Source organism: Quercus suber, unplaced genomic scaffold (genome assembly GCF_002906115.3).
Source record: "Quercus suber isolate HL8 unplaced genomic scaffold, Cork oak 2.0 scaffold_378, whole genome shotgun sequence".
NCBI classification, from domain to species: Eukaryota; Viridiplantae; Streptophyta; class Magnoliopsida; order Fagales; family Fagaceae; genus Quercus; species Quercus suber.
Genome location: NW_027069830.1, coordinates 158,609 through 183,336, shown reverse-complemented (window position 1 = coordinate 183,336; position 24,728 = coordinate 158,609). Strand labels below are relative to the sequence as shown.

Below are 24,728 nucleotides of genomic sequence, written 5' to 3'. Positions count from 1 at the left end.
TTTTTTTTTTTTTTTTTTTTTGTTGCATATGCTCCTGTTCATATGGTTCGCATTGAGCTCATACTATTGGGCACCACCTCACTTGCATTACTTCCGAATTCTGATGATGCTATCTGTCCTTTTTGTTTTTGTTTTATTGCTCCCCTCTTTTTTCCCACATACCAAGACAAGACAGGAGGAAGCCAAGATGTTACATATTTGAGTTATGCAATACAATTCCACAAAAATGGTTGCCATATTGTGGTGATCATATTTTCTTAGATCCATTAAAGTTCTATAGGAGTGCATCTGAATTGGCGCCTTGTATTCTTTCAAAGTGATTTCCTGCTAGTAAATATTTTCTGGATTGCAGATTATCATTTAATTGTCTTTGGATCTGTTACCATGGCAAGTATGAGTATTGCTTGATCTAACAATTTCAATAACAATTAACANACCAAGACAAGACAGGAGGAAGCCAAGTTGTTACATATTTGAGTTATGCAATACAATTCCACAAAAATGGTTGCCATATTGTGGTGATCATATTTTCTTAGATCCATTAAAGTTCTATAGGAGTGCATCTTAATTGGCGCCTTGTATTCTTTCAAAGTGATTTCCTGCTAGTAAATATTTTCTGGATTGCAGATTATCATTTAATTGTCTTTGGATCTGTTACCATGGCAAGTATGAGTATTGCTTGTCTAACAATTTATAACAATTAACAAGAGGGTGAGAATGGCCTAGGAAATTCATTTCTAGTTCAAATTTCTGAACTCATGACTCAGCTAGATCCAAACCTGACAATGTGATCTCTGACAAATCAATGGAATTATAGCTGAGTAGCTGACTGCGAACAAAAGTGAAAACGTGGTTATGCCTTTTCATTTATCAGGGGAGAAGAGTTAACCACAGTATTCTACCATAACTCTCTTGGAAGAAATTCTAGCTTGGCCAGCTATAAGGTTCATTCTAAACATTGTAAATAAGCTAAACAAACCTTTACAATTACAGCTGCATCATATGACTAAACATTGTAAATAGTTGGATCCATGGTGTATGCAAGTTTCATGGATTTATTTAGATTAAAATTCAGTTGCTATTTTTATGAAGTTACTTAATCTGAACTCAAATGCGGATTCTGATGTTCATAGTCAGATTTAAAATCTGGTGGACAACATTCACGAGAGGAAAAAATGGTGTTTGGGGGGGGGGGGGGTGGTTGAAAAAAGATTTGATGCTTTTGTGCTAATAAAAATTAGCTGGTTGTAGATGAGCAGTAAGTGCAAGGATTTGACTGTGAGATGCAGGACAAGAGTTTGTCCAATTGGCTTTCAACGTGAGATTAATCAAAGAAGGGGAAAAGGTGTTTGAGTGTACATTAATTACATAAATAGAAAGATCACAAAATGCTAAGGGCATTTCTGCTTCCCTAACAGAATGACTAGGAATACAAAAAAGATGTAAACAAGGAATTTATGATGAATGGAATACGTGATAGATTCTCTGAACGTCAAAAGAATATTGTTTGATTTGCTCGGTTAACTAATAGTATTACGTAATGAATTGATATTCCACATCCATTAACTGAGGAGGTGGTGTATCCATTTCTCTACAACAGCAGGAGAACCATACCATGGTCTCAACACATCATCTGAGCCAACTGGCGAGTGGTAAACTCCATCCAAGCTAATGTTAAGAGCACCCTCTAGATGGGCTGATACTTCTGGCACAACCCCATCACCCCATACATCGGCCTGTCCACAAACCTGGCAAAATACCATACTCAAGTCAGTACCAAAACCATCATTTGCATGCTAAACGAGAGGTAGATAGCATAACTCATAGAAGAAGTATTAAGAGAGAATTTCAACTCCTCGATGACAATATTTCAAGAATATAGTTTATAGTATGAAATGAATTGCTAAAATAATTGACTTTACCTGCTTATACCCTTGGCCAACAAAGCGAGCGCGTAAAGTTGCTGTATTTGATGTTGAAGTGCTCAAATCATTCATGATAGCATCCTCAGAAATTGATTGGGCACTGCCAATAGGAACTGTGGACTCAACTTTTACAGTTGAATTGCGAAAGAGCTGAGCCCCTCGGATATACCTGCAGTTTAAGGTACCCCTTTAGATTCTAGATTTACGCACAGCTTTTAAGCAATAAATCAAATTCTAAAGCAATAATTATAAAGATAACAACTATAGAATTTTATGATGCCTTTTGCATGATAAACTCTTGTTCTTGTTGCCATTTACAAAATAAAAGTGTGACTCACTCATCCATAAATACACTATTCTTGTCCTGTTTAACTTTGTTCCATTTTATGCAAATGAATTTTACTAGACCTGGCAAACTTCATGCTAATTCAGACTTGATTCACATCAATAGGATTATTAATCCTGTTAGCATCATCCATGCACCATTTTGCTGCCATAACTCATCAGTGCCTTATTTGCAGAGGGGGAGGGAGGGGTAGGGGAAGGAAAATGAAAAAAAAAAAAAAAGAACAGAAAAAGCTACTAAATGTAAAGCTTCCCCTTCTCACCTACCACTTCCCCACTAAGCCTTTCCATCATTCAATTGTGTCACTCCAAATTTTTGCTATGTGGTTCTTTTCTATGGCTTTTGGGTATGGAATCAAACAGGTTAACTGATGATTCTTGCCAGTGAATGCTACTCCAGAGTCACTAAAATGCATAGATGCAGTACCAGCACGTTCCTCAATTCATCACACCAACCACCAGTGAATTGGAACTACAGCTCACCGAAAGTACAAAAGAAATTTGCTTATATTCAGTTCTTTGGATATGGTAGTAAAGCACCAAAATGCTTTACGACCATCATATCTACAAATTCATGGCTCATAAACTCTAGCCAAGATAATTCTAAGGCAACAAGTAATTGTAATACAACTTGCAGCATGTCAAACTTCCTACAAAATCAATCATGCACATGTTATGTTGGGCTGCGTGACTCCATCTAGCCATACAGCCCAATTCTCTCATGCTTTCCAACATCATTCTGCCAATTATACCATTCCAGAAGTTTTCCTATTTGGTTGTCTGAAATAAATATTCCAAGGAAGCCATACTAGTTATTTATCTTGATAATACTGATTTGTTGCTCTTCAAATATGGGAAATCACCAAAAAAAAAAAAAAGAAGCAGCAAGATAAGAGTCAAACTACTACTAGCCTCCACCAAAGACTCCCTTAGGCCAAATGAACTGGCACCAAAGAACCTAAAATTTTGGTGCGAAGTAGCAAAAGCCATTGCAATTGAACAAGGAGAGCGATACAAAAAGTGATTCTAGAAGCAAGACCAATAACAGAATTTGATATTGAGTTTACCTCCCAGCAATACATACATATTTCAGATGAGGAGTATACACAGCTTTTGAGCAATGTTTTTCAACATAATACAGGAGACCCCTTGTTTGATCAATAACCCCTGACAGACCTTTTGGAGGTGGCCTGGAAGAATGAAAAGAAAATAAAAAGAGCTGATGGTAATTCTCATTATGAAATTCAAATTAAGCTCTTGCAGATAGCACAACAAATGTTACTAGTATATCCCATTAACCCTGTTTATAACAATGTAAAAAAACAAATTATGTATTAGTGCAACTGCCAGGATTCAAGACTACTCATTAGCAAGTAATAATAATTAAGGTTCGATAACCTACAGGTGGGGGGTTCCAAGAGTCAATAACAAGGAGATATGGGACAGTCCAAATTCTTCCAAGTAAACACGTGCAAGCCATCCTCCAGCTGAGTGTCCAATCAAGGATAAAGTACCCCCTAGAATAAGATATTTTCCACAACTTTAGAAACTGCCATTGTAAGCACATAATTATGTCCTTGACGGAGAATTAAAATACTAAGACACAGGCTGGCAGAGAAAGGAAGCTGCATGAATTGCTAATTGCAAGGGAATAACTTATGACAGTGATTTCAAGGAAAAACAATTCTAAAGGCTAGATAATGCTTTGAAATGCCTTTTTGGTCCACATCTCTCTGCCCTTCATTTATTTACAACATATAATTAGCTGTAATTCTTTCGAAAGAGAAAACTAATGTAGAATGAAATGAACTATTCATGCACAATTAAAAGAAACTTATTGACATTACACAACTAAACACTAATCAAAACAAGGAAAAAAAAAAAAGAAACAAACAAACTTTTGTAAGTTCAATTAAAGTTATAAGCAAAGAGATGAGAATACCTTGAGCTAGTTCCTTAGCCTCTTGAACAGCCTCATCTACCCTCTTCAAATACCTGCTACCATAGACCTATAAGCCTTTGCTTAATCAAGAAAAAAAGAGAGACCCAATAGAGAAAAAAGGAAAAACCAATCAAGAACAGGGCGAGGACGGAGAGTGCCACGCCAGTAATTGGGGTCCACCAAACCAGCAGCATTTCTAAGCCAATCAAGCCTTGAAACCTTAGCAACAACGGTGGGGACACCATAGTTCTCTTTCAAAGTGGCCTCTAACTTAAGGTAGTCACTTGAATTGTTCCCTAAGCCCTGTATAGAATTGAGAATCATACACATTACACATACGCACAGTTAAGTTAACTAGTTTTGGTGCAAAATGCATGCAATGGAGTGCAGCGCATGTGCATGAAGTGAGTGTAAATAAAGAGAGACAGAAAGAAATGGAGACTTAGCTGGAAGAATAACAGCAGGACGGTAGCTGAAGGAGTCTTGCTGGGTTGAAGATGGTGAAGTGGCGGCGGAGGAGGAAAAGGAGCACAGTGGTTTCAATGATGATGACAAAGCTAAGGCCATAACTTTTATTAAGTTATTACCCACCACACAAAGTATAAAACTGAAGTGGAGGAGGGTCAGTGTGTCGCTGCTAGCTGCTAACTGCGAATCAGTGGACGTGTGGAAGAAACTACCACCACAAACATGTCAAATAATTGTCATGTGGCATTGCAAGTTGAATTGTTTGTTTTTCTGCCCCTTTGATAGAAAAAGAACATACAAATATCGAAAGATATTTAACTGGCCGGGCTTTAAGGATGTTTGCCCTCACGGATTTATTTCTACAAGTAACGCTCATAGAGTTTGTTTGTTTGTTTTTTTTACACATTTAGGGCTGTCCACTAGACCCAACAACCCGACCCACCCGCCCCAACTGGCCAGACCTAAGCCCAAAGCAGGACAAACTAACGCCTAAGGCAATTGACAGCGGGTGTCCTCCTCCAAAACCGTTAGGAGTGAGTCTGGTAGTGGGTCTCTCATTTGAAACTCGATATAAACAAACTCAACCAACCCTTCACCCCAAATATCTTGAAATCTCGCAGGAATCCTCCCTCTTTGCCAAGAATCTGACCTAAATCGCATTGTTGTCCAAGATCTTGCCCAAAGATCTCAAACAAGACCTAGAGGAAATTGAAAGATCTCTAACAGGATCCGCTGATCATCGTTGCCTTCTCAATTTCGATCGAAACTAACTTAATTTGTGTAAAGCTTGATTTGAACTTATTTGATACGTCTCAGTCGATATTGAGTCCTCTGATTTGTGTCTATCTCCTGATTGGATTAAGTTGGATACAAACCTTACTGAATTGACTCTTGGACAACCCTTCACACATTTATTAATTTAACCTTAAATCTCATTAGAGTAAGACACTAATCAATTTTTGGTATAGGCAGGGATTGAATCCCAAATCTTTTATTCAACATTTAAAACTTTACTAGTTAAGCAAACTGGAACTCAATATATATACATATATATATAATCACATTTATGATTCATTTTCACATTTGTAAGTTTTTTTTTTTTTTAAATTTATGGTAAAATTGATAATAACTTTTACACTTTGCTAATGTTACACTTTGGGAACGAGTTCACTTTGCTAAAATTGTAATGTGAGACTTATAGATAAAACAGTGAGTCTTTTATGGTTTGGAGTGAATTCACTTCTCGTCAATGTCATTAGCTTTCATTATATATATATATTACCATTTTAAAAAGTGTAAATTAGTATTTTTCTTTGGGTTTTTTCTATCCCTCTATCTCTTTCCAACCATACGATCCATACCCAATGCCATCATCATAATCATTGACAACACAAATGACCACACTGCCGGCAACCTCTACATCTCCATAAAAAACACCAACTGCCATCAAGTCGAACGCCCAAAAAGAGCAGACATGACCAAAAATAATGAACATGCAGAAGCTTGGTTCAAGATTTGCTGCCAATTTTTCTATCTAGAAGAAAACAAGTCACCATCAAGAAATGTAAAACCCAGTCTACACATCATTATTCATCACTTGCTGCTAATGTTGAAACTACTCAACACTGTTGCTTAATTTGTTTTGATGGAAAACACTTTTTTGGAAAATGACTTGTTTTACGGAAAATATTTCATGGTTAAAAAACTTTTCAAGTGTTTGTTTGCAACCCCCCCCCCTAAAAAAAAAAGAAAAAGAAAGGCTGAAAAAACATTAATCCAGTTTTCGGCATGCACAGAAAATTAGTAATATTTCCTGTAAATTCCAAATGGTTGCATGAACGGAAGCTTTCATTTATAACTTGAATATAATGTTGACCAAGTACAAAATCAACCTAAAATAGTTCTCACGCATTAAAAAAAAAACCTATACAAAAAGAAATCATCCAAAGAAGATGTGTGTGTGTGTGTGTGTATAATCTAAAATAGTTCAAAATATTATCATCTACATAAGTATCTTAAGTAGTCCAAAATACAACCATCTACTGAAAAATCCAAAATAGGTTGTCATGCCAACAAGAATGAATTAGCTAGTTATTCATTCTGTGTTAGATGGTCAAATGTAGAATCAAGCATAGCCTCATCAAGACCTTTTATCATCATAAATCATATTAAGTTGATTTTGGTAAATTTTTTTCCAATGCTACTGCAACTTTTCCAATTTGCATAGACAAATCCTTATAAATGGTATCTTCCTTCGAAGTAGCAGAGCTCCTGCATATATATTTTTTTTGGTGTGATATTGATTGAGTTGACATTGCACTTGAATAATCAACTTGTTTCCTCTTGGATAGCTCCTCAAGATCAACGTCAAAATCCATTTGGGTTGAGCTCGCCATTGGTTCTTGTGCATCTACATCACCAAGTGAATTTGAAAAACTCCCTGTAGCCATATCTTTACCCTGCAGTAATGCCAAACCACAACAATAACCCATTTCAATTAAAGTTAGCATCCCTAGGATCTTATACATAATCAGAAATAGCATTGGCAAAAAGATACTCCAACGTTAAAACTTTGTTCCTAAGCCTTGAATCAAAAAACACAGGGTGAAGACTATATGATTACCGAAAATATAGATATATTCACTGAATATCAAAACTACACCTGCTCAAGCCCACATTCTAATATCCCTTAGAAATGAAAAAAATAAAAGAAGTGGCACGAAACTAAATTAACAGGAAAACTAAACTAGCAAACTCACATAATATCAGTCACAAGACCAAAGTCCAAAACCCATTTGGCTCCCATAACTGTCCAATTCCAAACCACTCTTGAATGAGAAAACTGAAAATTACAATAACTCTCACATGTCCACTTTCAAAAGCTTAATTCAAAGAAAAGAGCAACAAGCTAATAACTAGACCAAAATTCTAGAAAGTTTTGATATTTGATCTTGTTTTCCTATCGACCTCTCTGTTGCCTAGATCATATGGTGAGCTACAAGAAGTACAGCTATAAACAAATAAACCAATGGGAATGACAAGTTCATACCTGGAACAAGAATTCCATGGATCCCTTGTGTTATAAAGGGTAAAAAACTAGTCATCTGTATATCACGAAACAGTTAGCCTCTCCATTGTTTAGCTCGTATCTTTCTAATCAAATAGTCCTCCAAACCAGCACCCACCTCCACTATTCTAGTGTCATGCTTTATTTCTATCTTCAAAATTTCTTCCAAAACTTCCTTCGTCCTTACCGTCTCATCTGTTTCACAAATCCTAGGAATTATCATCATCCAAGTATCTACATGAGGAGCTTCCCCATGCTTTAAGACTTCCCCTAGAACTCCACAAGCTTCCTCAATCCTACCAACATTACAAAGACCCTTGACCAAAGCATTAACAGCCGAGAAATGTGGAGAAAACCCTTTTGATATCATTTCCTCTGTATAACTTTTCGCCTCATCAAACATTCCCTGATCACACAAACCATTAACCAAAGTTCGATATGAGACCAAGTTAGGCAAGCACCCATTTGATACCATATCTTCAAGAACCTTACAAGCATCGACCGAACGTCCTTCTCTACAAAATCCTAAGATAACTGTGTTATAGTGAACGATATCGGGATTGCACCCTTTAACTTTCATTCTACAAAGAAGCTTGTAAGCCTCCCTAAGCTTCTTCTTCCTACACAAACTATTCAACAAAGTAGTATAACTCAACGTATCCGGCACATATCCTTTATTCAACATGTCCTCCAACAAGTCCACCGCCTTATTAACCTGACTCTTCCTACACAAACCCTGCATTAGAATCCGATACGACTCAACATCGGGAACAACATCTCTCTTAAACATTTCGTTAAACAGTTGGTACGCAATACTAAGATCCCCACAAAAACAAAACGCCCGCATCAAAGTGTTGTAAGACTTGGTGTTGGGTTCAACACCATAGCAGTGGGCATTCCTGAAAAGTTGGAAAGCCGGCCGGACATAGTTCCGGTGAGAAACGAGAATTTCAAGAATGCAGTTCAGGTGTTTGACAGAAGGCCTACAGTTGAATTCCATGATAGTGTAGAAAGTCTTGAGGGCCTTGTTTGGTAAATTGGCATTGCCATAGAGTTTGATGAGGTGGGAGAAGAGAGATGGGGGGAGAGAGTAGTGATGGGTTTTGAGGCTAATGAGAAGGTTGTCAATGAGAGAGAAGTAATTGGAGCGACCAAGTTTGAGGATTAGAGTGAGGTAGGAAGAGTAAGAGTGACGAAAGTCGGGTTGGTTTGATGCGTAGTCGAAGATTTCTTTGGCGAGGAGTGGGTCAGTTTGTGAGGCTATGAGCTTCTGGACTCTAGATGGAGACAACCCAATTGGGGTATTGGAGTTTAAATGTTGTCTTTGTTGTTGCTTTTGGTTTTGGTTTTGGTGGGGGTGTTGTGGTAGTGAGGAGTAGAAGGAATGAGTCACAATTCTGGTCTTTACAGTTGAATTTGAACAAGTGAGAAGAAAAGACAAAGTTAGTGGAGCTCGGTTCATCTTTGTGATTTTCATATTGAAGCCAGGGTTTGAAATTTTAGGAAGGAGAGAAGGAGATATTCTTTGTGAATTTCTCATTGAAGAATAGAAAAACGACGACGTTTGGTGATGGGTATTATAATTATTAGTATTTTTGAACGGATTAAAAAGACAAAACCAAATTTTGTTTAGGAACCAGAGTCGAATTTTGGGTGTGATACCATGTTCATGTTAAAGTTTTGTGTGATTTTTTTGGTTGAGATATGAAAGTTTACTTAATCGTGGATTCCAATTAGTTTAATTAATAAAGTTTGAATTGAAAATTTAGGTTTCAAACATCATCTACACTATAACTGATTGATGTCTCGGTCAAATAATAAAAAATGTAGTCATCATTAGGGATGACAATTTAAATCCACACCCGCCCTTAATGGACAAGTTTTACCTGCCCTGCATAACAAATGGGGTGGGTATGAAGATTAATATTTTCTCTCGCACCCTTCTTGTTTATATTTAAATAATTAAAAAAAATTATAAGTTTTTTCATAAGATATACATATGTGTTTTTAGTATTCTAACTTTTAAATATATAATTATTATTATTTTGTATTATTGAATTTTTACTTTTATGTTTTAATATTTACGTTGTTCATATTTTTTAATTGTTTTATTGTTATGTTTGAATTGTTTTTATATTTATTTTTACTTGAATTAATGTATTGTTATGCTTTGAAAATGTTTTGTAATGTTAGATCTTTTATTTTTTTTTTAATGTTTTATGAGTTTTAATTTAATACATTCAAAATAAATTTTAAAGAACAAAATTTAATTACAAAATTAGATGTAGCCTTAGGCTACAACCTTACTCAATATTTTTTTTTTTGAGGAGGGACAACCTTACTCAATAAAATAAATATTATTACATATTTTAAAAATCTAATCATTGAATTACATATTCTTTACTCTCTTAATACTCATGTCAAATTTTGTATCAATAAAATATTATTTACTATATAACTTATAAGCTAATATTTCATGCATAATTTTAAACTACAAAAACATACAATTTAAAAAATTTATTGATGACATAGTTATTAATCTTTAATTTTTTTTTAAAATTTTACAAGTATAGAAAATATAAAAAAAAAATGTAATCTAATAATAAATTTGACAAAATTTTCTTTCAATAAAAAAATATTAAGTAAAATTATAACCTAAAATTACCACTAATTTTGTAATTTACCTTTCTCTAGATAAGGGTGGCGGGATGGGTACTTGCCAGAATGGGACGAAAAAAAGCACCGCTCCGAAGCGAAAGTGGAAGCGAGAGCGAAGAATAGAAAACCCACCTCACACCCGTCCCTGTTGACACTTGAAACTCATTAAAAAAAAAAAAAAAATTTAACTTTTTTTACCAGGATTTGTGACTGGGGGAACTAAAATAAGAGTAGCCCAACATTTTGTGTACCAAGAAAGGACAGTAGATAGGGGAGAGGATGAAATGGCAACTGCTCCTTCCTTGTGCGTATTGCGCTACTTTAATAGCTGGAACAAGAATTTGAGAAAGGAAGGGCTTTGCTCAGTCCTACTAAGAACATCATCTTTGTTTGGTCGACACTATTGCAGTAGTAACTTCTTGGTGGCTGCTGCTTGTGCTACTGCTCTCAGAAGCCCAGACCTGGTGGCCTTAGAATATGCTGACCTTAATCTCACCCACAAAGTCTCGGAGGTTTCTTTCTTCTTCTTGTTAAAATATTGATAATTTCTATGTTTTTTTTTGGAACCAATATTGATAATATGATGGAAAATGAGACCCCCTTCTTTTCATTAGCCATAAAAGCTTGCTATATTGTCAAGGGCTTGTGGGTGATTTTTTATATTTAATTTAAATATTTGAGTGAATTGTGGGGTTATTTATTGGATTGCAGGAGTTGGGTCATGTCAGAATCCGGCAACATGTGAACCCTCTGAGTGCCTCTTTCTCTGTATGTAATTCATTGGGCCTGCTTTTCCTTTCACAAATATTACAGTTATTCACTACTAAAATGGGTCTTTTTTTTTATAGGGGAGAGGATGAAATGGCAACTGCTCCTTCCTTGTGCGTATTGCGCTACTTTAATAGCTGGAACAAGAATTTGAGAAAGGAAGGGCTTTGCTCAGTCCTACTAAGAACATCATCTTTGTTTGGTCGACACTATTGCAGTAGTAACTTCTTGGTGGGTGCTGCTTGTGCTACTGCTCTCAGAAGCCCAGACCTGGTGGCCTTAGAATATGCTGACCTTAATCTCACCCACAAAGTCTCGGAGGTTTCTTTCTTCTTCTTCTTCTTGTTAAAATATTGATAATTTCTATGTTTTTTTTGGAACCAATATTGATAATATGATGGAAAATGAGACCCCCTTCTTTTCATTAGCCATAAAAGCTTGCTATATTGTCAAGGGCTTGTGGGTGATTTTTTATATTTAATTTAAATATTTGAGTGAATTGTGGGGTTATTTATTGGATTGCAGGAGTTGGGTCATGTCAGAATCCGGCAACATGTGAACCCTCTGAGTGCCTCTTTCTCTGTATGTAATTCATTGGGCCTGCTTTTCCTTTCACAAATATTACAGTTATTCACTACTAAAATGGGTCTTTTTTTTAATTAGTGAGAAATAGATAAATAATCTTCTGTTTCTGAGTAGATGCCAGCGGATGCACCAGACTGGGATGAAGTTTTCAAGGACCCAACATTGCCTCTCATGGTGGATGTTGGAAGTGGTAAATGCCTTATCTTTTTCATCTAGAAAAGTGTATACTATTGTTTCTTCATAATGAGCTTCAATATTGCTATGATCACACAACAATGGATTATCCATGGAATTCCATTTAAGGTGGCCATATCTTACTTGTGCCTTGCTCTTGCACAAGTGCATCTCTAAGAACCTTCATGTCAAAAATCAGATTTTTGTTTTAAACGAGTGCAATTGTTAGCCTTTGAGTGCAAATTTCAAGATACAAGTTCAATTAGAAGATACCAGTCTTAATCTTTTTAGAACAAAGTTCAAAAAGAAAAAAAAGTTCAATCAGAAGTACTTTTCTTCGGCATCCACTCTGTTTCTCATGTTTTCTGCATCTACTATGGATGTCATTGCCAGTCCTAAGGCATACCATTTTTCGTTACTTTTGCAAGGATGGGACAAAATGGTAAAAGATAAAACGCATGTAAGTGAGAAAACAGATAAAACAGAGAAAATACATATGGTTACAAGGGTGCTCTTTTTAAGTCACTGTCATAGATTACACAAACCTAAAGATGAAACACTATGAACTTATCCTTCCTAGCTTTCAAAAAAGTCAAGAACTAATAACTCTTTAATCGTTATGTTTCTATTACTTCTGTTCTGGTGTGGATTGAATTACCTATAGAAGGATAATTCAATTGTACCTTCTGACTTTCATATGCCTCTGGACTGGAGTTATGAGAGAGAGAGAGAGAGAGAGAGAGAGAGAGACTTGTCTCGCATGGTTAAGCTATGTACAGATATTGTAGCAATTTGATATGTATGGTAGTTGTATGTTTTTTTTGATAAATGCATATGTTATTAGTGACTTAATGTTCTGGGACCCTTTTTAAATGCTTTACATTATTTTCAGTCACTGGAGAGGAGAATTAAGAACTCATCAGTTGTACTGATCTAATGATACAAATATCCCCAGGTAGTGGCAGATTTCTCTTATGGCTTGCGAAAAGAAATCCTGAAGAGAAAAATTATTTGGGGCTGGAAATACGGCAGAAAGTATGGGAACCAACTCCTTATATTACTCTTTATATGCTTTAGAGTTTTTGTGATTGATTCAAATTTATAATTACTTATTTATAATTACTCTTTCATCTTCAAAGAGTATGAGGGCTCTAAATTTATGTGGTAACATTTTCTATCCATGTGCAGCTGGTAAAGCGTGCTAACTTCTGGGTTAAAGAGCTAGCTCTTAGCAACATGTATGGTCCTGAGACTTTGTTTTGCACAGTGAAAACAAGAAACCAACTGTTTATCATGGGTGATTAAATAATGGATTGCTTGACCTGAATTGCAGACATTTCTTGTTTGCTAATGCCACAATTTCTTTCAATCAATTAGTATCAACATATCCTGGACCCTTGATGCTAGTCTCAATCCTCGTGAGTGAACCTCTTATTCCGGAACATTCAGGAAGAATTATTTTGCATGTTTAATTCTAGAGGGATTTACTCCAAGTTATTATTTTAGCCAATGGTGAGATATAATGATCATTGACTTGTACTAAAATCATTCTTGGCTCCTATTTATATGCAGTGCCCAGACCCTCATTTCAAGAAAAGGCATCATAAAAGAAGGGTTGTGCAGAAGCATTTGGTAGATTCTATCATAAAGAATTTAATGCATGGGGGGCAGGTATCTATTTAGTTTATATCAAAATAGATTCAGACTTCATTTGCAGTACTCATTTTTCTGTTGTCTAAGTCTCCAAACTATTCTTTATTCGAAGTTATTTGATATACAGCCCTTGTTCCAATATTAAGCTATCATTCCTCTCTCTCTCTCTCTCTCTCTCTCTCTTAAAAAGTTTACTGTGACTCTTTCACTATCTGAACCTGAAACTTAAGGATTAGGAACTTTAACAGGACCATCTCAGTAGATCAGTTAGGTGACTAATTCAGAACTTACTTGAAGAACATAGTGCCAGGTGCATTTGATTTAGCTTTGGCATAAGGCTAGGCTATTTTTTTCATGTATCAACCTTGTATTGATAGTAAACTAGAAAAAGAAAAAGAAAAAAATCCTCAAAATAATATATACTATGTTAAATTTCTTGATGAAACAGAAATGTGATGTTGTACATACTACATAGTCATTTTTATGTACATACACGCACATGCATACATATAATTCAATACACAGACATGGAACATATAATTCAATACACAGGCACAGACACCCATCTGAACCTCCTTCTCAATGCCAACATAATCTAAATAAAACAAAAATAATTTGATTTTGAAAATTTTCGTATTTTAGAATTTATCAACTAAAAAGACCTCAATTGAGCCAAACAATTGGGAAGGGCATTTCGACCTTCCAAAATTGAAACTTTCTCTTGCCTTGTAGTGTTTTTGCTGGTTCTAACTTTCCTCTAGAGAGAAGGGGGGGAACAAACAAGAATAAAAGTGACCCAGTAACTAATGTTTCTGCTTAAACTATAGACTCTCTGACTGGATCACCCAAATGCTTGAATCACTGTTTTGCCCCGATCTTTTTAGTCTTCAAAAGTCCAAACCTGTCTTCCCTTTTTATCCAAACATGTCACTGGTAAAATTTCAGTTTTGTCCCCAGCTCCTGCTTGGATTAAGTTGGGTTTCCCTTTTGGGAAAGATATTTAGCAGTACAGTGCAATAGTGAATTTGAATTTTCCTTCCCTGGTGTGATTCATTGTTTGGTGTGTTAAAAAAAGAAAAAGAAAAAGGAAATGGTGTGTCTATCAATGAATTTATGTGGGGTTGTTTGGAGGCATCTAAGAAAGCCGACATAATCTGTAGTAGTTTATTACGCTTCAAATGATGTTGTAAGAGCCTAAGAAAATTTGGTGGTGTTAATTTAATTCCATCTGGGTGGGTCTCCCCTCTACCAAGCAAAAGAAAAGCGCTTTAGATGGTTCATGAGATGCAGAAGGACTTAATGTCACTGATGTGGTTTGTTAAAACAAGATGGGTGATTTTAGTGATGGGTTTGTAAATAGGCTGAATGCCATGCAAATTTTGGAAGGAGTGAATGCGTCAGCAACTATTGTATTCAATGTGGTATGAATTTTGTGCTCCATTTTATGTAGGGGCCTATATGGCAATGGAAGGAAATCTTTCTCATGCTGGAAATATGAAGAAGGTAGATTTCTTTGTAGGATATATGAAATTCAGCTTAGAGAATCTCAAGTGGACCTGTTAGATGGTGAGGGTATCGGGCATTAGGGTTGCTCATCTTTGATGATTCTTGTGCTTGAGATTCCACTTTTGTGCCCTTTAGTTGGTCTGTTTGATGCTTCATATTGGTCGGATTAGGTTTGAATTGAGAGTTTCTTGATTTGATTGTGTAAACCATGGACCCAGTAAATCATTGCATGCTGTCCAACTCTAGTGCATTCATAATCAAGTAGCTCCACGCCTCCACCCTTACCATCCTTTGTTTTTTTCCTCCCTCCTTTCTTTTTTTTAATTGGTAAATTTGGAGCCTAAAACTTACTAATATAGTTGTAAATCAAATGGTTCCAGTTTTCCATAAGACATCTGAAGGTTGCATCCATCAACCAAATTGGTTCCATTGGAAAAGTTAAATCTTTCCCCACAACTGACCATGGAAACCGTATTAGGATTCCATGAAGTCATGAATTTCATTTTTATAATATTATTATGATAGAGCCATTTTTCATTATCGCTAACACCTTTTTTAAGTTTTTTCTTTTTGGGTATAGTCATTGTGGCGATATTCATAATGATTGTTGGAGCTAAGGGGAATAATTCTTGGTGTACATCAACAATTCAGCATATGCAATTATGCATTAAGTAATTAAGTAATTCTTGTAATTTTATAAGCAACTGTTTAGTTAATCATGAAAGGCATGTCAAATTCTAGATTATGTCAAGTGATATGCTCAATTTTAGATTCTTTTGTATTGAGAGCTTAAGAATCTCTTCTTTTAGTCATTGTGATTGGCTTCAATGCAAATTTTAGCATGCTTTTGTGGAGTAACTTTCTGATGGGGGGCAGAAGCTTTAATGATCTTTGATACCAATTTTGATGTAGGATCTTTAGAAACTCAGCATTAAATTAGGGTACTTGATGAGATTTTGAAGGGTTTTAAGGTTTTGATGTTTAAGGGTTGTGTGGCAAGCTACTCCACATTGCATTATGTGGGCAGTTTGGAGAGAGGAATTGTTGGACTTTATGAGAATGAAGAGCACTCTATGCTAGATATTAAGAATAGTTTTTTGAGATCTTTGTTTGAATATACTTTGATATTTTTTTCGGGGGGTATGAGTGTGTGTTAGTAATTCTTGTAAGGGCACTCACATTTGAGTGTTCCTTCCCTCTAATAAAATTTTCTAATTACTTATATGAAAAAGAAGAAGATTTTGAATGAGTTTGATGGTTTGATGTCAAAACTGTGAATAGAACAAGAAATAAAGAAAGATAAACCCTAGTCAATCACATAGGAAGTAGAGGCAATCATACCCTCAAAGACCAAATAAGCTGTTAGAATTTTGTTAAATTCAATTCTATCTCCATTATTGACTACATTTAAAAACCTCAAATCCTTTACTAGAAAGAGTAGGATTCCACCTATTGAAAGAATGAATGAGTAGGACTCATGATAACCTTTTCCTAGAAAAGAGCAGGGAGTCTTGATAACAAAGAAAAGTAACTAGAGCATCTAAACCAAATAGAAATTGATTCACCTCCACAAATAAGACTCATGGGCCTTGGTACAACCCATTCTATAAAATCTGGCGAATTACCATTCAAGGGAAAATGACCAAAAGCCCTTTTACAGGAAAGGGAGCTAGAGCCATTGATATATTAGGATTAATATGCACTGATGTATGAGGTCCTATGAATCACGTGGCAAGAGGTGGTTTCTCTTACTTCATTACTTTTATTGATGATTATTTTAGGTATTGTTATTTGTACCTAATGAAACATAAATTTGAATCCTTTGAAAAGTTCAAAGAATTCCTGGTGCGGACACCACATGATGGCACACCTGTGGAGATTATCCTTATCATTTATGTTATCTTTATTTGGGTTTATCTTTAGTATTGGACTAGTATTTGAGATTGTTTAGGATTATAATATTAGTGTTTGAGATTGTTTAGGATTTGTTTAGGAGAGTTTATCTTTATCATTATGATTCCTGAAAGCTGTATATAAAGCTCCAGATGGTTCCTTTTGTAGGTTACAGATTATTATTATTTTTATCGAGATTATTTGCGTATTTGTTTGGTAGTGATTCCAAACACCTTAGGTGGGAAGCCTATAAGGGGAATAATTCTTGGTGTACATCAACAATTCAGCATATGCAATTATGCATTAAGTAATTAAGTAATTCTTGTAATTTTATAAGCAACTGTTTAGTTAATCATGAAAGGCATGTCAAATTCATGATTATGTCAAGTGATATGCTCAATTTTAGATTCTTTTGTATTGAGAGCTTAAGAATCTCTTCTTTTAGTCATTGTGATTGGCTTCAATGCAAATTTTAACATGCTTTTGTGGAGTAACTTTCTGATGGGGGGCAGAAGCTTTAATGATCTTTGATACCAATTTTGATGTAGGATCTTTAGAAACTCAGCATTAAATTAGGGTACTTGATGAGATTTTGAAGGGTTTTAAGGTTTTGATGTTTAAGGGTTGTGTGGCAAGCTACTCCACATTGCATTATGTGGGCAGTTTGGAGAGAGGAATTGTTGGACTTTATGAGAATGAAGAGCACTCTATGCTAGATATTAAGAATAGTTTTTTGAGATCTTTGTTTGAATATACTTTGATATTTTTTTCGGGGGGTATGAGTGTGTGTTAGTAATTCTTGTAAGGGCACTCACATTTGAGTGTTCCTTCCCTCTAATAAAATTTTCTAATTACTTATATAAAAAAGAAGAAGATTTTGAATGAGTTTGATGGTTTGATGTCAAAACTGTGAATAGAACAAGAAATAAAGAAAGATAAACCCTAGTCAATCACATAGGAAATAGAGGCAATCATACCCTCAAAGACCAAATAAGCTGTTAGAATTTTGTTAAATTCAATTCTATCTCCATTATTGACTACATTTAAAAACCTCAAATCCTTTACTAGAAAGAGTAGGATTCCACCTATTGAAAGAATGAATGAGTAGGACTCATGATAACCTTTTCCTAGAAAAGAGTAGGGAGTCTTGATAACAAAGAAAAGTAACTAGAGCATCTAAACCAAAAAGAAATTGATTCACCTCCACAAATAAGACTCATGGGCCTTGGTACAACCCGTTCTATAAAATCTGGCGAATTACCATTCAAGGGAAAATGACCAAAAGCCCCTTTACAGGAAAGGGAGCTAGAGCCATTGATATATTAGGATTAATATGCACTGATGTATGAGGTCCTATGAATCACATGGCAAGAGGTGGTTTCTCTTACTTCATTACTTTTATTGATGATTATTTTAGGTATTGTTATTTGTACCTAATGAAACATAAATTTGAATCCTTTGAAAAGTTCAAAGAATTCCATAATGAGGTTGAGAAACAAGTTGGAAAATGCATAAAAGTTCTTCACTTTGAAAGAGGAGGGGAATATCTAAAAGAAAATGGCATTATTTCTCAATTGATTCTCCCTGCTAAACCTCAAGATAATGGTGTAGCCGAAAGAAGAAATAGAACCTTATTATGGTTTGTTCCATGATGAGCATGTCAGAGTTCCCAATCTCATTTTGGGGTTATGCTTTGGAGACTGCTGTTTATTTATTAAATAGGGTCCCCACCAAATCAGTTCCTAACACCCCATATGAGTTATGAACTAGTAAGAAACCAAGTCTAAATTACTTAAAGATATGGGGTTGTCCAGCACATGTTAGAAAGTCTAATGTGGATAAGCTAGGACTAAGGAATCGTAGATGCTTATTTGTTGGCTATCCCAAGATGTCTACTGGTTTCTATTTTTACAATCCTAGCAAGCAAAAGGTTTTTGGGAGCAGGAATGCTATTTTTTTGAGGAAGATTATAGCTTAAATGAAAGTAGAGCCAAAGTTTCTCTTGATGAACAAACTGATGAACCAATGGCTGAGTTGAATGAGAATAATGAAGAGCAAGTAATAGTGCCTATTGAACCAAGCAAAATGCAAGAGACTTGGTGTAGTAAAAGGACTATGAGGCCTCCAGTTAGACTCACTTTGTTAAATGAGATTTATCTAATGGAGTCAGAGGAGCATTATAATGATCCTTTTACTTATCAAGAAGCAATGAATGATAAGGATGTTGAGAATTAGAAAAAGGCCATGAAATCAGAGATGGATTCAATGTATACCAACCAGGTCTGGACCTTAGTAGACAAACCAGAAGGTATTAAGCCTATTGGTTTTAAATGGGTCTACAAAAGGAAAAGCGCAAGCTTAGGGAAACTTTATTTGAAACTAGACCAGTATTTTTCTAAAAAGCAGTAAAAAAAAGATTCAAAACAACTCAGACTAGCTAAGAAAGGTCCCCTAGAGGCCTTTTCATTATGCAAAACATCCCAAATTAACTCTTGATGGTTGTGGGTTCCAGTTAGTTCAACTGGTAAAGTCTCTGATGATTGTATAAGAGATCTAGGGATCAATTCCTGCATACATTAAAAACTGATTGGTGTTTTGGTCTGATGATAAAGAGCTATTATCATAAGCGGATGACATAGGTTGAAACCCTCAAAAAAAAAAAAAAAAAAAAAAATCTTGAGCACTCAAATTCCCTTTCCTCTTGCTAGTATTCAAAAAGGGCTGCTGGTTACGTTCCCCATCACTCTGACCCTGGACCTCAATATTCCTTTTAGATTCTGTTGTGTTGTGAGCTAATATAGCTGCTTTCAGTTAGATAATTGGGGTAAGATGCAATGTTTTAACATGCTTTTGTGGGTTGTTTTTCATACCTAATAGAAAGATGTATGGTCTGTTTCTAGACAGGAGCATCAGAAAGGAAAAAAAAAAAAAAAATAAGAGGAGCAAATGAGTAAGATAATTCTCTTTCTAAACAAATGGTGCTATAATTTGCTTCAAGTATGTAGGGATAAATCTTCATTTTCTACCCAGTTTTCTGTGTTGAACATACTATTTTACCAAAACTTCCTTCACACATGCAAGATTTAGGCATGTCTTAAATTTCATTTTGATGTATTGATCAGGTGTTCATACAGTCTGATGTGCTTGAAGTGGCGCTTGATATGAGAAATCAGTTTGATGCTGATGTGGATGTGCTTCATCACATTGATGCCCTCAGCCAGAGTGTCTTGTGTGACAATGAGGGATGGTTGTTGAGCAATCCAATGGGAATAAGGACTGAGAGAGAAATTCATGCAGAATTAGAAGGCGCAAGAATTTTCCGTAGGTTGTACCAGAAGATGGCATAAATAATCTATAGGCTCTTTATTATTAATCCCAACGAGTAGTTCACTTGTCAAGATGCAGCCTTTTGAAATAAAGGCTATCAATTTAAATTTGAAACCCCGCCCCGTTGGGTCACTCACTTCTTCCCCCACCAAAAGAAGAAGGTGGCTAGGTTAATTTATTGTGAGGTATCTTGTAGAGACTTTTATTTTGGGAATGAAAAAAATGCATTTGTATTAATTGAATTGTCTTACAAAGGTAGTACACCTATCAAAAAAAAAAAAAAAAAAACATAGGTAGTAGTACATAACTTGGTAAAAAAACTGGAGCGTCCTCCAGTCAAGCAACAGCATCTATAATGCAAACAACATGCCATGCTGATCTGTTAGCAACCCTGTTTTCCTGCCTACCCACCAGACAGTCCAACAAACATTCTTAAGTCCTTTAATCCATTTCTTGCTTCCTCCATCAAGTGTCCCACACTTGACAGGTCCAGTTCTGTTTCTATAACAGTCTTCTTCATCTGTAATGAACTTACTTCATTGATCACTTTGTGTACTCCTATATTCTTTGCAAAAGATATAGCTCGAATTGCTGCAATCTCTACCATTCCACTGACCTTCTCCTCTTTCTTATCGCTGCAATTAGCTCATCGTTGGAGTGTCTAATTATAACTCCCACACCTGCTGTGTTTTTGTACTCCAGATATTCCTTTGCCTCCTAGGCTATGCATGCTCACCCGTTCTTCTTTCCATGCATACACCATGATCATGCATCGTATGTGATTTTGCACCATATGGTAGTATGTACAAAAACAGCTTTAAAATTGTAATGCATATCTATAATGGGCATTTATGAATGCTATGAAAGTATAAAATTTGATAAGGGAGCAAATTTCTTTCATTTTTTTTGATATAAGATAGAAATTATACTCTAACTTAATCTAAGTGTATATGTGCGTGAAACTTCCTCTTAGAGACTTGAATTCTGGCTCTTACCCCCCACACTTTACAAGCATTTATACTTGTGGAGTGACCATCGCACCAAAGATGTATGGTGATATAAGGGAACAAATTTCAAAAATGGCAAAAAAAAAGAAAAAAGAAAGTAAAGGAAAATGTATCTCAAGATTCTCGATAAACAATATAATAGTATGCATTTCTATAGTACCAAATTACCAATAAATGACTAACCGTAAGATAGTAAATTTATATATATTTAAAAGCTGAAGCAAATCATTTATTGTTGTTATGTTCTTGTTAAGTCATATCAGTGGCCACATCATTCACTTATTTTCTACCTCTCTTTTTTTTTTTTTTTTTTTTTTTTTTTAAACTTTTATTCTCCCTATTTTAAAAAGAAGAAGAAGAAGAAAAAGAAAAAGAAAAAGAAAAACTCTTCTTCTCCCTATTAGTCCATATTTACTGTTACACTTCTTTTAACCTTTATCCTCTCTCTGTACCTCTTTATCTCCCCACTACTCTCTACTTTACCGTTACAATTTCTTCATCTTTTTCTCTTTTTTATATTTTGACTCTTGTTTTCTCTATTTTATTTTGTATAAATTCAATACCAATTCTCTCATTCAATCCATATTTTTCTCACAAAAAAATTGTGAGTACTCTCTCTCTCTCTCTCTCTCTCTCAGCATTCCAATCTGATAAGGAATCAAACACTGCAGCAAATCAGATTAGATCAAATTAAAATATTGTAGTAGATAAGAACAGTTCAAGATAAGCCCCGAACACTTTCATATCTCATATGCTTTTCTATCTCATCTACAATTTGTATTTCAAATGTTTCATTTTGTATTCAAACATCTTATCCTATGCAACTAATCTGATTATATATATGAAAATAACTCCCAACGTTGAGAGTGTGGAGAATAAATTATAATATCTTTGTTCTTACACACACAGTCTCTCTCTCTCTCTCTCTCTCTCTCTCTCTCTCTACTTTCTTTTGGTAGATTTTTGTTCTTTCTTATAATTGTGATTAAGGTTGATGGGTTTTTTTTTTTTTTTTTAACAATAAATATGTGTTTTGGTATTGTGTTTTTTTAATTTCTCATCTCTAAGTCTTCCCTCTCCATTTTATACCTTTGCTTGAATTTTGGTTTGGGTTAATATTTAGTTTTTTGGGAAATAGGAATTTGAGTTTATATTAAAACACAATCTACATGAATATGAATTTGAATATATACCTACCAATTGTTTGAGTAATAAATTATTATAAATTCTATCTTTTTTCCCTTTGGTTTTATTTTAATTTTGGTTAAGATAACATTGTAATTTTATAATAAGTTTTTATTATTTCCTGAGCTTTATGTGTGTTCAGCGGTCAAGGATGCTTGCATTTCTGAGGTTCTGTGGATTCCAGAAGGGGGTACAGTTGGAGTGTGGAATTTAAGATTGTATAGAGCTTTTGAAGATTGGGAGTTGGCTGCATCGTATTCTCTATTTCAGCTTATCCAAACTCATATTCCTCGGGATGATAGGAGAGATACTCTTTGTTGGCGGCTAAAAGGTGATGGTAAGTTTGACCCCTGGTCTTACTATCATGCAATTCGGGGTGTTTCGAATTCTTTGTTTCCTTGTAAGGGGGTTTGGAAACCAAAGATTTCTAAGCGAGTGGCGGTCTTTTTGTGGACAACTGCTCATGGTCGGATCCTCACTTTGGATAATCTAATGCTTAAGGGTTGCCCTTTGGCTAATTGGTGTTGTATGTGTTGCCGTGATGGGGAGTCGACAGACCACCTTCTTCTTCATTGTCCTGTTACTCATTCCCTATGGACTTTTATGTTTCAAGTTTTTGGTATTCATTGGGTTATGCCAGGATCAATGGTGGGTTTGTTATCTTGTTGGCATCAGTGGCTTGGGAAGCATAATTCGGACATTTGGAATTTGGTTCCAGGGTACCTAATGTGGATTGTGTGATTGGAACGAAATCGTCGTTCTTTTGAGGACAAGGAGAAGACGGTGGATGAGTTAAATGTTTTAAGCAATCGTAGTTTATTGGAGTGGTCTTGTTGTTGGGGTTTTACTGATTGTTCTTTTCTCTTTGAGTTTATGTCTTCCCTTAGCCTAGTTTCCTGATTACCCTTTTCTTGTTGTGCTGTTTGCTCTTTTTTTCTTGTTGTTCATCATCATGAACATCGTGTACTTTCCTCTTATTTTTTTTATCATTAATATTAGTTTTCTAATTACCTATAAAAAAAAGAGATAATCTCCGAGATGATAAATTTGAATAATAAATTTGAAATTTATAAAGTTTAGTTGTATATTAGGCAAATTAACACACTACAACATAAGTTAGAAGAATATGGTTCACTGTAAAAATATATTAATCAAATATACAAAAAATAATTGTTACTTTTTATATATTTTACCTCATTACATAATATTTATATATTCTCACGCATCGCGTGGCGGTTAGTTTAAAAGAAAAAAGTTGACTTGATAAAAGAGAGAGACATGTATTGCAATTGGCATCAAACTACATGAAAAAAAGAAGGGAGTCTAGTGAAGAATAAAGTGCATCAAAACCTTCACGTCCAATACTGCTCTCTTTAGAGAAAGGCAACTAGTCAGCTACTTTGCAATTACTCTCCAGAATCTTTTCTTCAAATGCGCAATACCTAAATTCCTTCAAGATATGTACTTGCCATATCAACATTAAAGCAGAGGGCAGTGTTCTATTCATATGTTCCTCTCTTTTGCACTTTGTATATGCTGCCAAAACAAATCTCATCAGCATATAATATTTTCCTTAGAAGTTAGAACAATTTAAATATATATTTACTATAAAGTCTTCATTTTTATTGGAATTTATAAAATTATTTAATAGGCAATTCTATTTCTAGATAGGAAGCATGTAAAAAAAAAAAATTGAAAATTTTCCGGCAATAAAGCAAAAGCATTGAACATTAATTTCTTGATTGCTTCAATGAATGGATAACACAGAAAAAAAAAAAAAACGTTGTTTCTTTACTATTTGTTAATTCCACTTGCTTTGCCTAGAATGCCTTAAGTAATCTTTTCTCTTTCTATTTTTTCCCTGAAAAATAAGTAAATTATTCTCGTCATATTTAATCACGTATATATAAAATTACTTGCACTCCATATGAAAAACTTTATAGAACTCGCTATTCACCTTTTATTTATTTATTTATTATTATTGTTGTTGTTGTTGGTTTTATCGACCAACAATCTTGGGTTTCACAATAAAAATTTTCCCCTTCCAAATACCCCTCCACCTGTAATTAATCCTTGGATTTTACTAATGTGTGCCCTTAGGGCGCACATTAATTTCCATTTTTGGAAAAAGTTTTCTCGAGAATTGAAAAAGTAATGACAGCTTTTTCAATTTTCGTGAAAATATTTCCAAAAATAGAAAGCTTAATGTGTGCCCTAAGGGCACA

The 24,728-nt window shown here is 34.9% G+C and overlaps 3 protein-coding genes across 4 annotated transcripts; 1 reads left to right on the top strand and 2 right to left on the bottom strand.

Annotated features, from left to right (window-relative positions):
• Window positions 1-1,443: 1,443 nt before the first annotated feature.
• LOC111997572 (uncharacterized) lies at window positions 1,444-5,037 on the bottom strand. The gene is made up of 7 exons (XM_024029681.2): window positions 4,660-5,037; window positions 4,340-4,515; window positions 4,213-4,265; window positions 3,673-3,787; window positions 3,338-3,460; window positions 1,923-2,094; window positions 1,444-1,748 (listed from the first exon to the last, which is right to left on the bottom strand). Exons 1-7 carry the CDS (start codon window positions 4,777-4,779, stop codon window positions 1,563-1,565), a joined length of 945 nt encoding a protein of 314 aa, XP_023885449.1. The 5' UTR covers window positions 4,780-5,037; the 3' UTR covers window positions 1,444-1,562.
• Window positions 5,038-6,520: 1,483 nt separating this feature from the next.
• LOC111997584 (pentatricopeptide repeat-containing protein At4g01400, mitochondrial) lies at window positions 6,521-9,241 on the bottom strand. The gene is made up of 2 exons (XM_024029693.2): window positions 7,730-9,241; window positions 6,521-7,139 (listed from the first exon to the last, which is right to left on the bottom strand). The coding sequence occupies exon 1, from the start codon at window positions 9,222-9,224 to the stop codon at window positions 7,803-7,805; it is 1,422 nt and encodes a 473-aa protein (XP_023885461.2). The 5' UTR covers window positions 9,225-9,241; the 3' UTR covers window positions 6,521-7,139; window positions 7,730-7,802.
• A 2,013-nt stretch (window positions 9,242-11,254) lies between these two features.
• LOC111997536 (uncharacterized) lies at window positions 11,255-23,476 on the top strand. Of its 2 annotated transcripts, none has more exons than XM_065760680.1 (8): window positions 11,255-11,494; window positions 11,699-11,755; window positions 11,873-11,948; window positions 12,888-12,967; window positions 13,121-13,170; window positions 13,266-13,350; window positions 13,505-13,603; window positions 22,646-23,476. In XM_065760680.1, exons 1-8 carry the CDS (start codon window positions 11,267-11,269, stop codon window positions 22,715-22,717), a joined length of 747 nt encoding a protein of 248 aa, XP_065616752.1. In that variant the 5' UTR covers window positions 11,255-11,266; the 3' UTR covers window positions 22,718-23,476. The 2 variants fall into 2 exon arrangements, with proteins under 2 accessions (XP_065616752.1, XP_023885399.2); XM_024029631.2 differs by lacking the exon at window positions 22,646-23,476 and adding an exon at window positions 20,107-20,548.
• The last annotated feature ends 1,252 nt before the right edge of the window (window positions 23,477-24,728 follow it).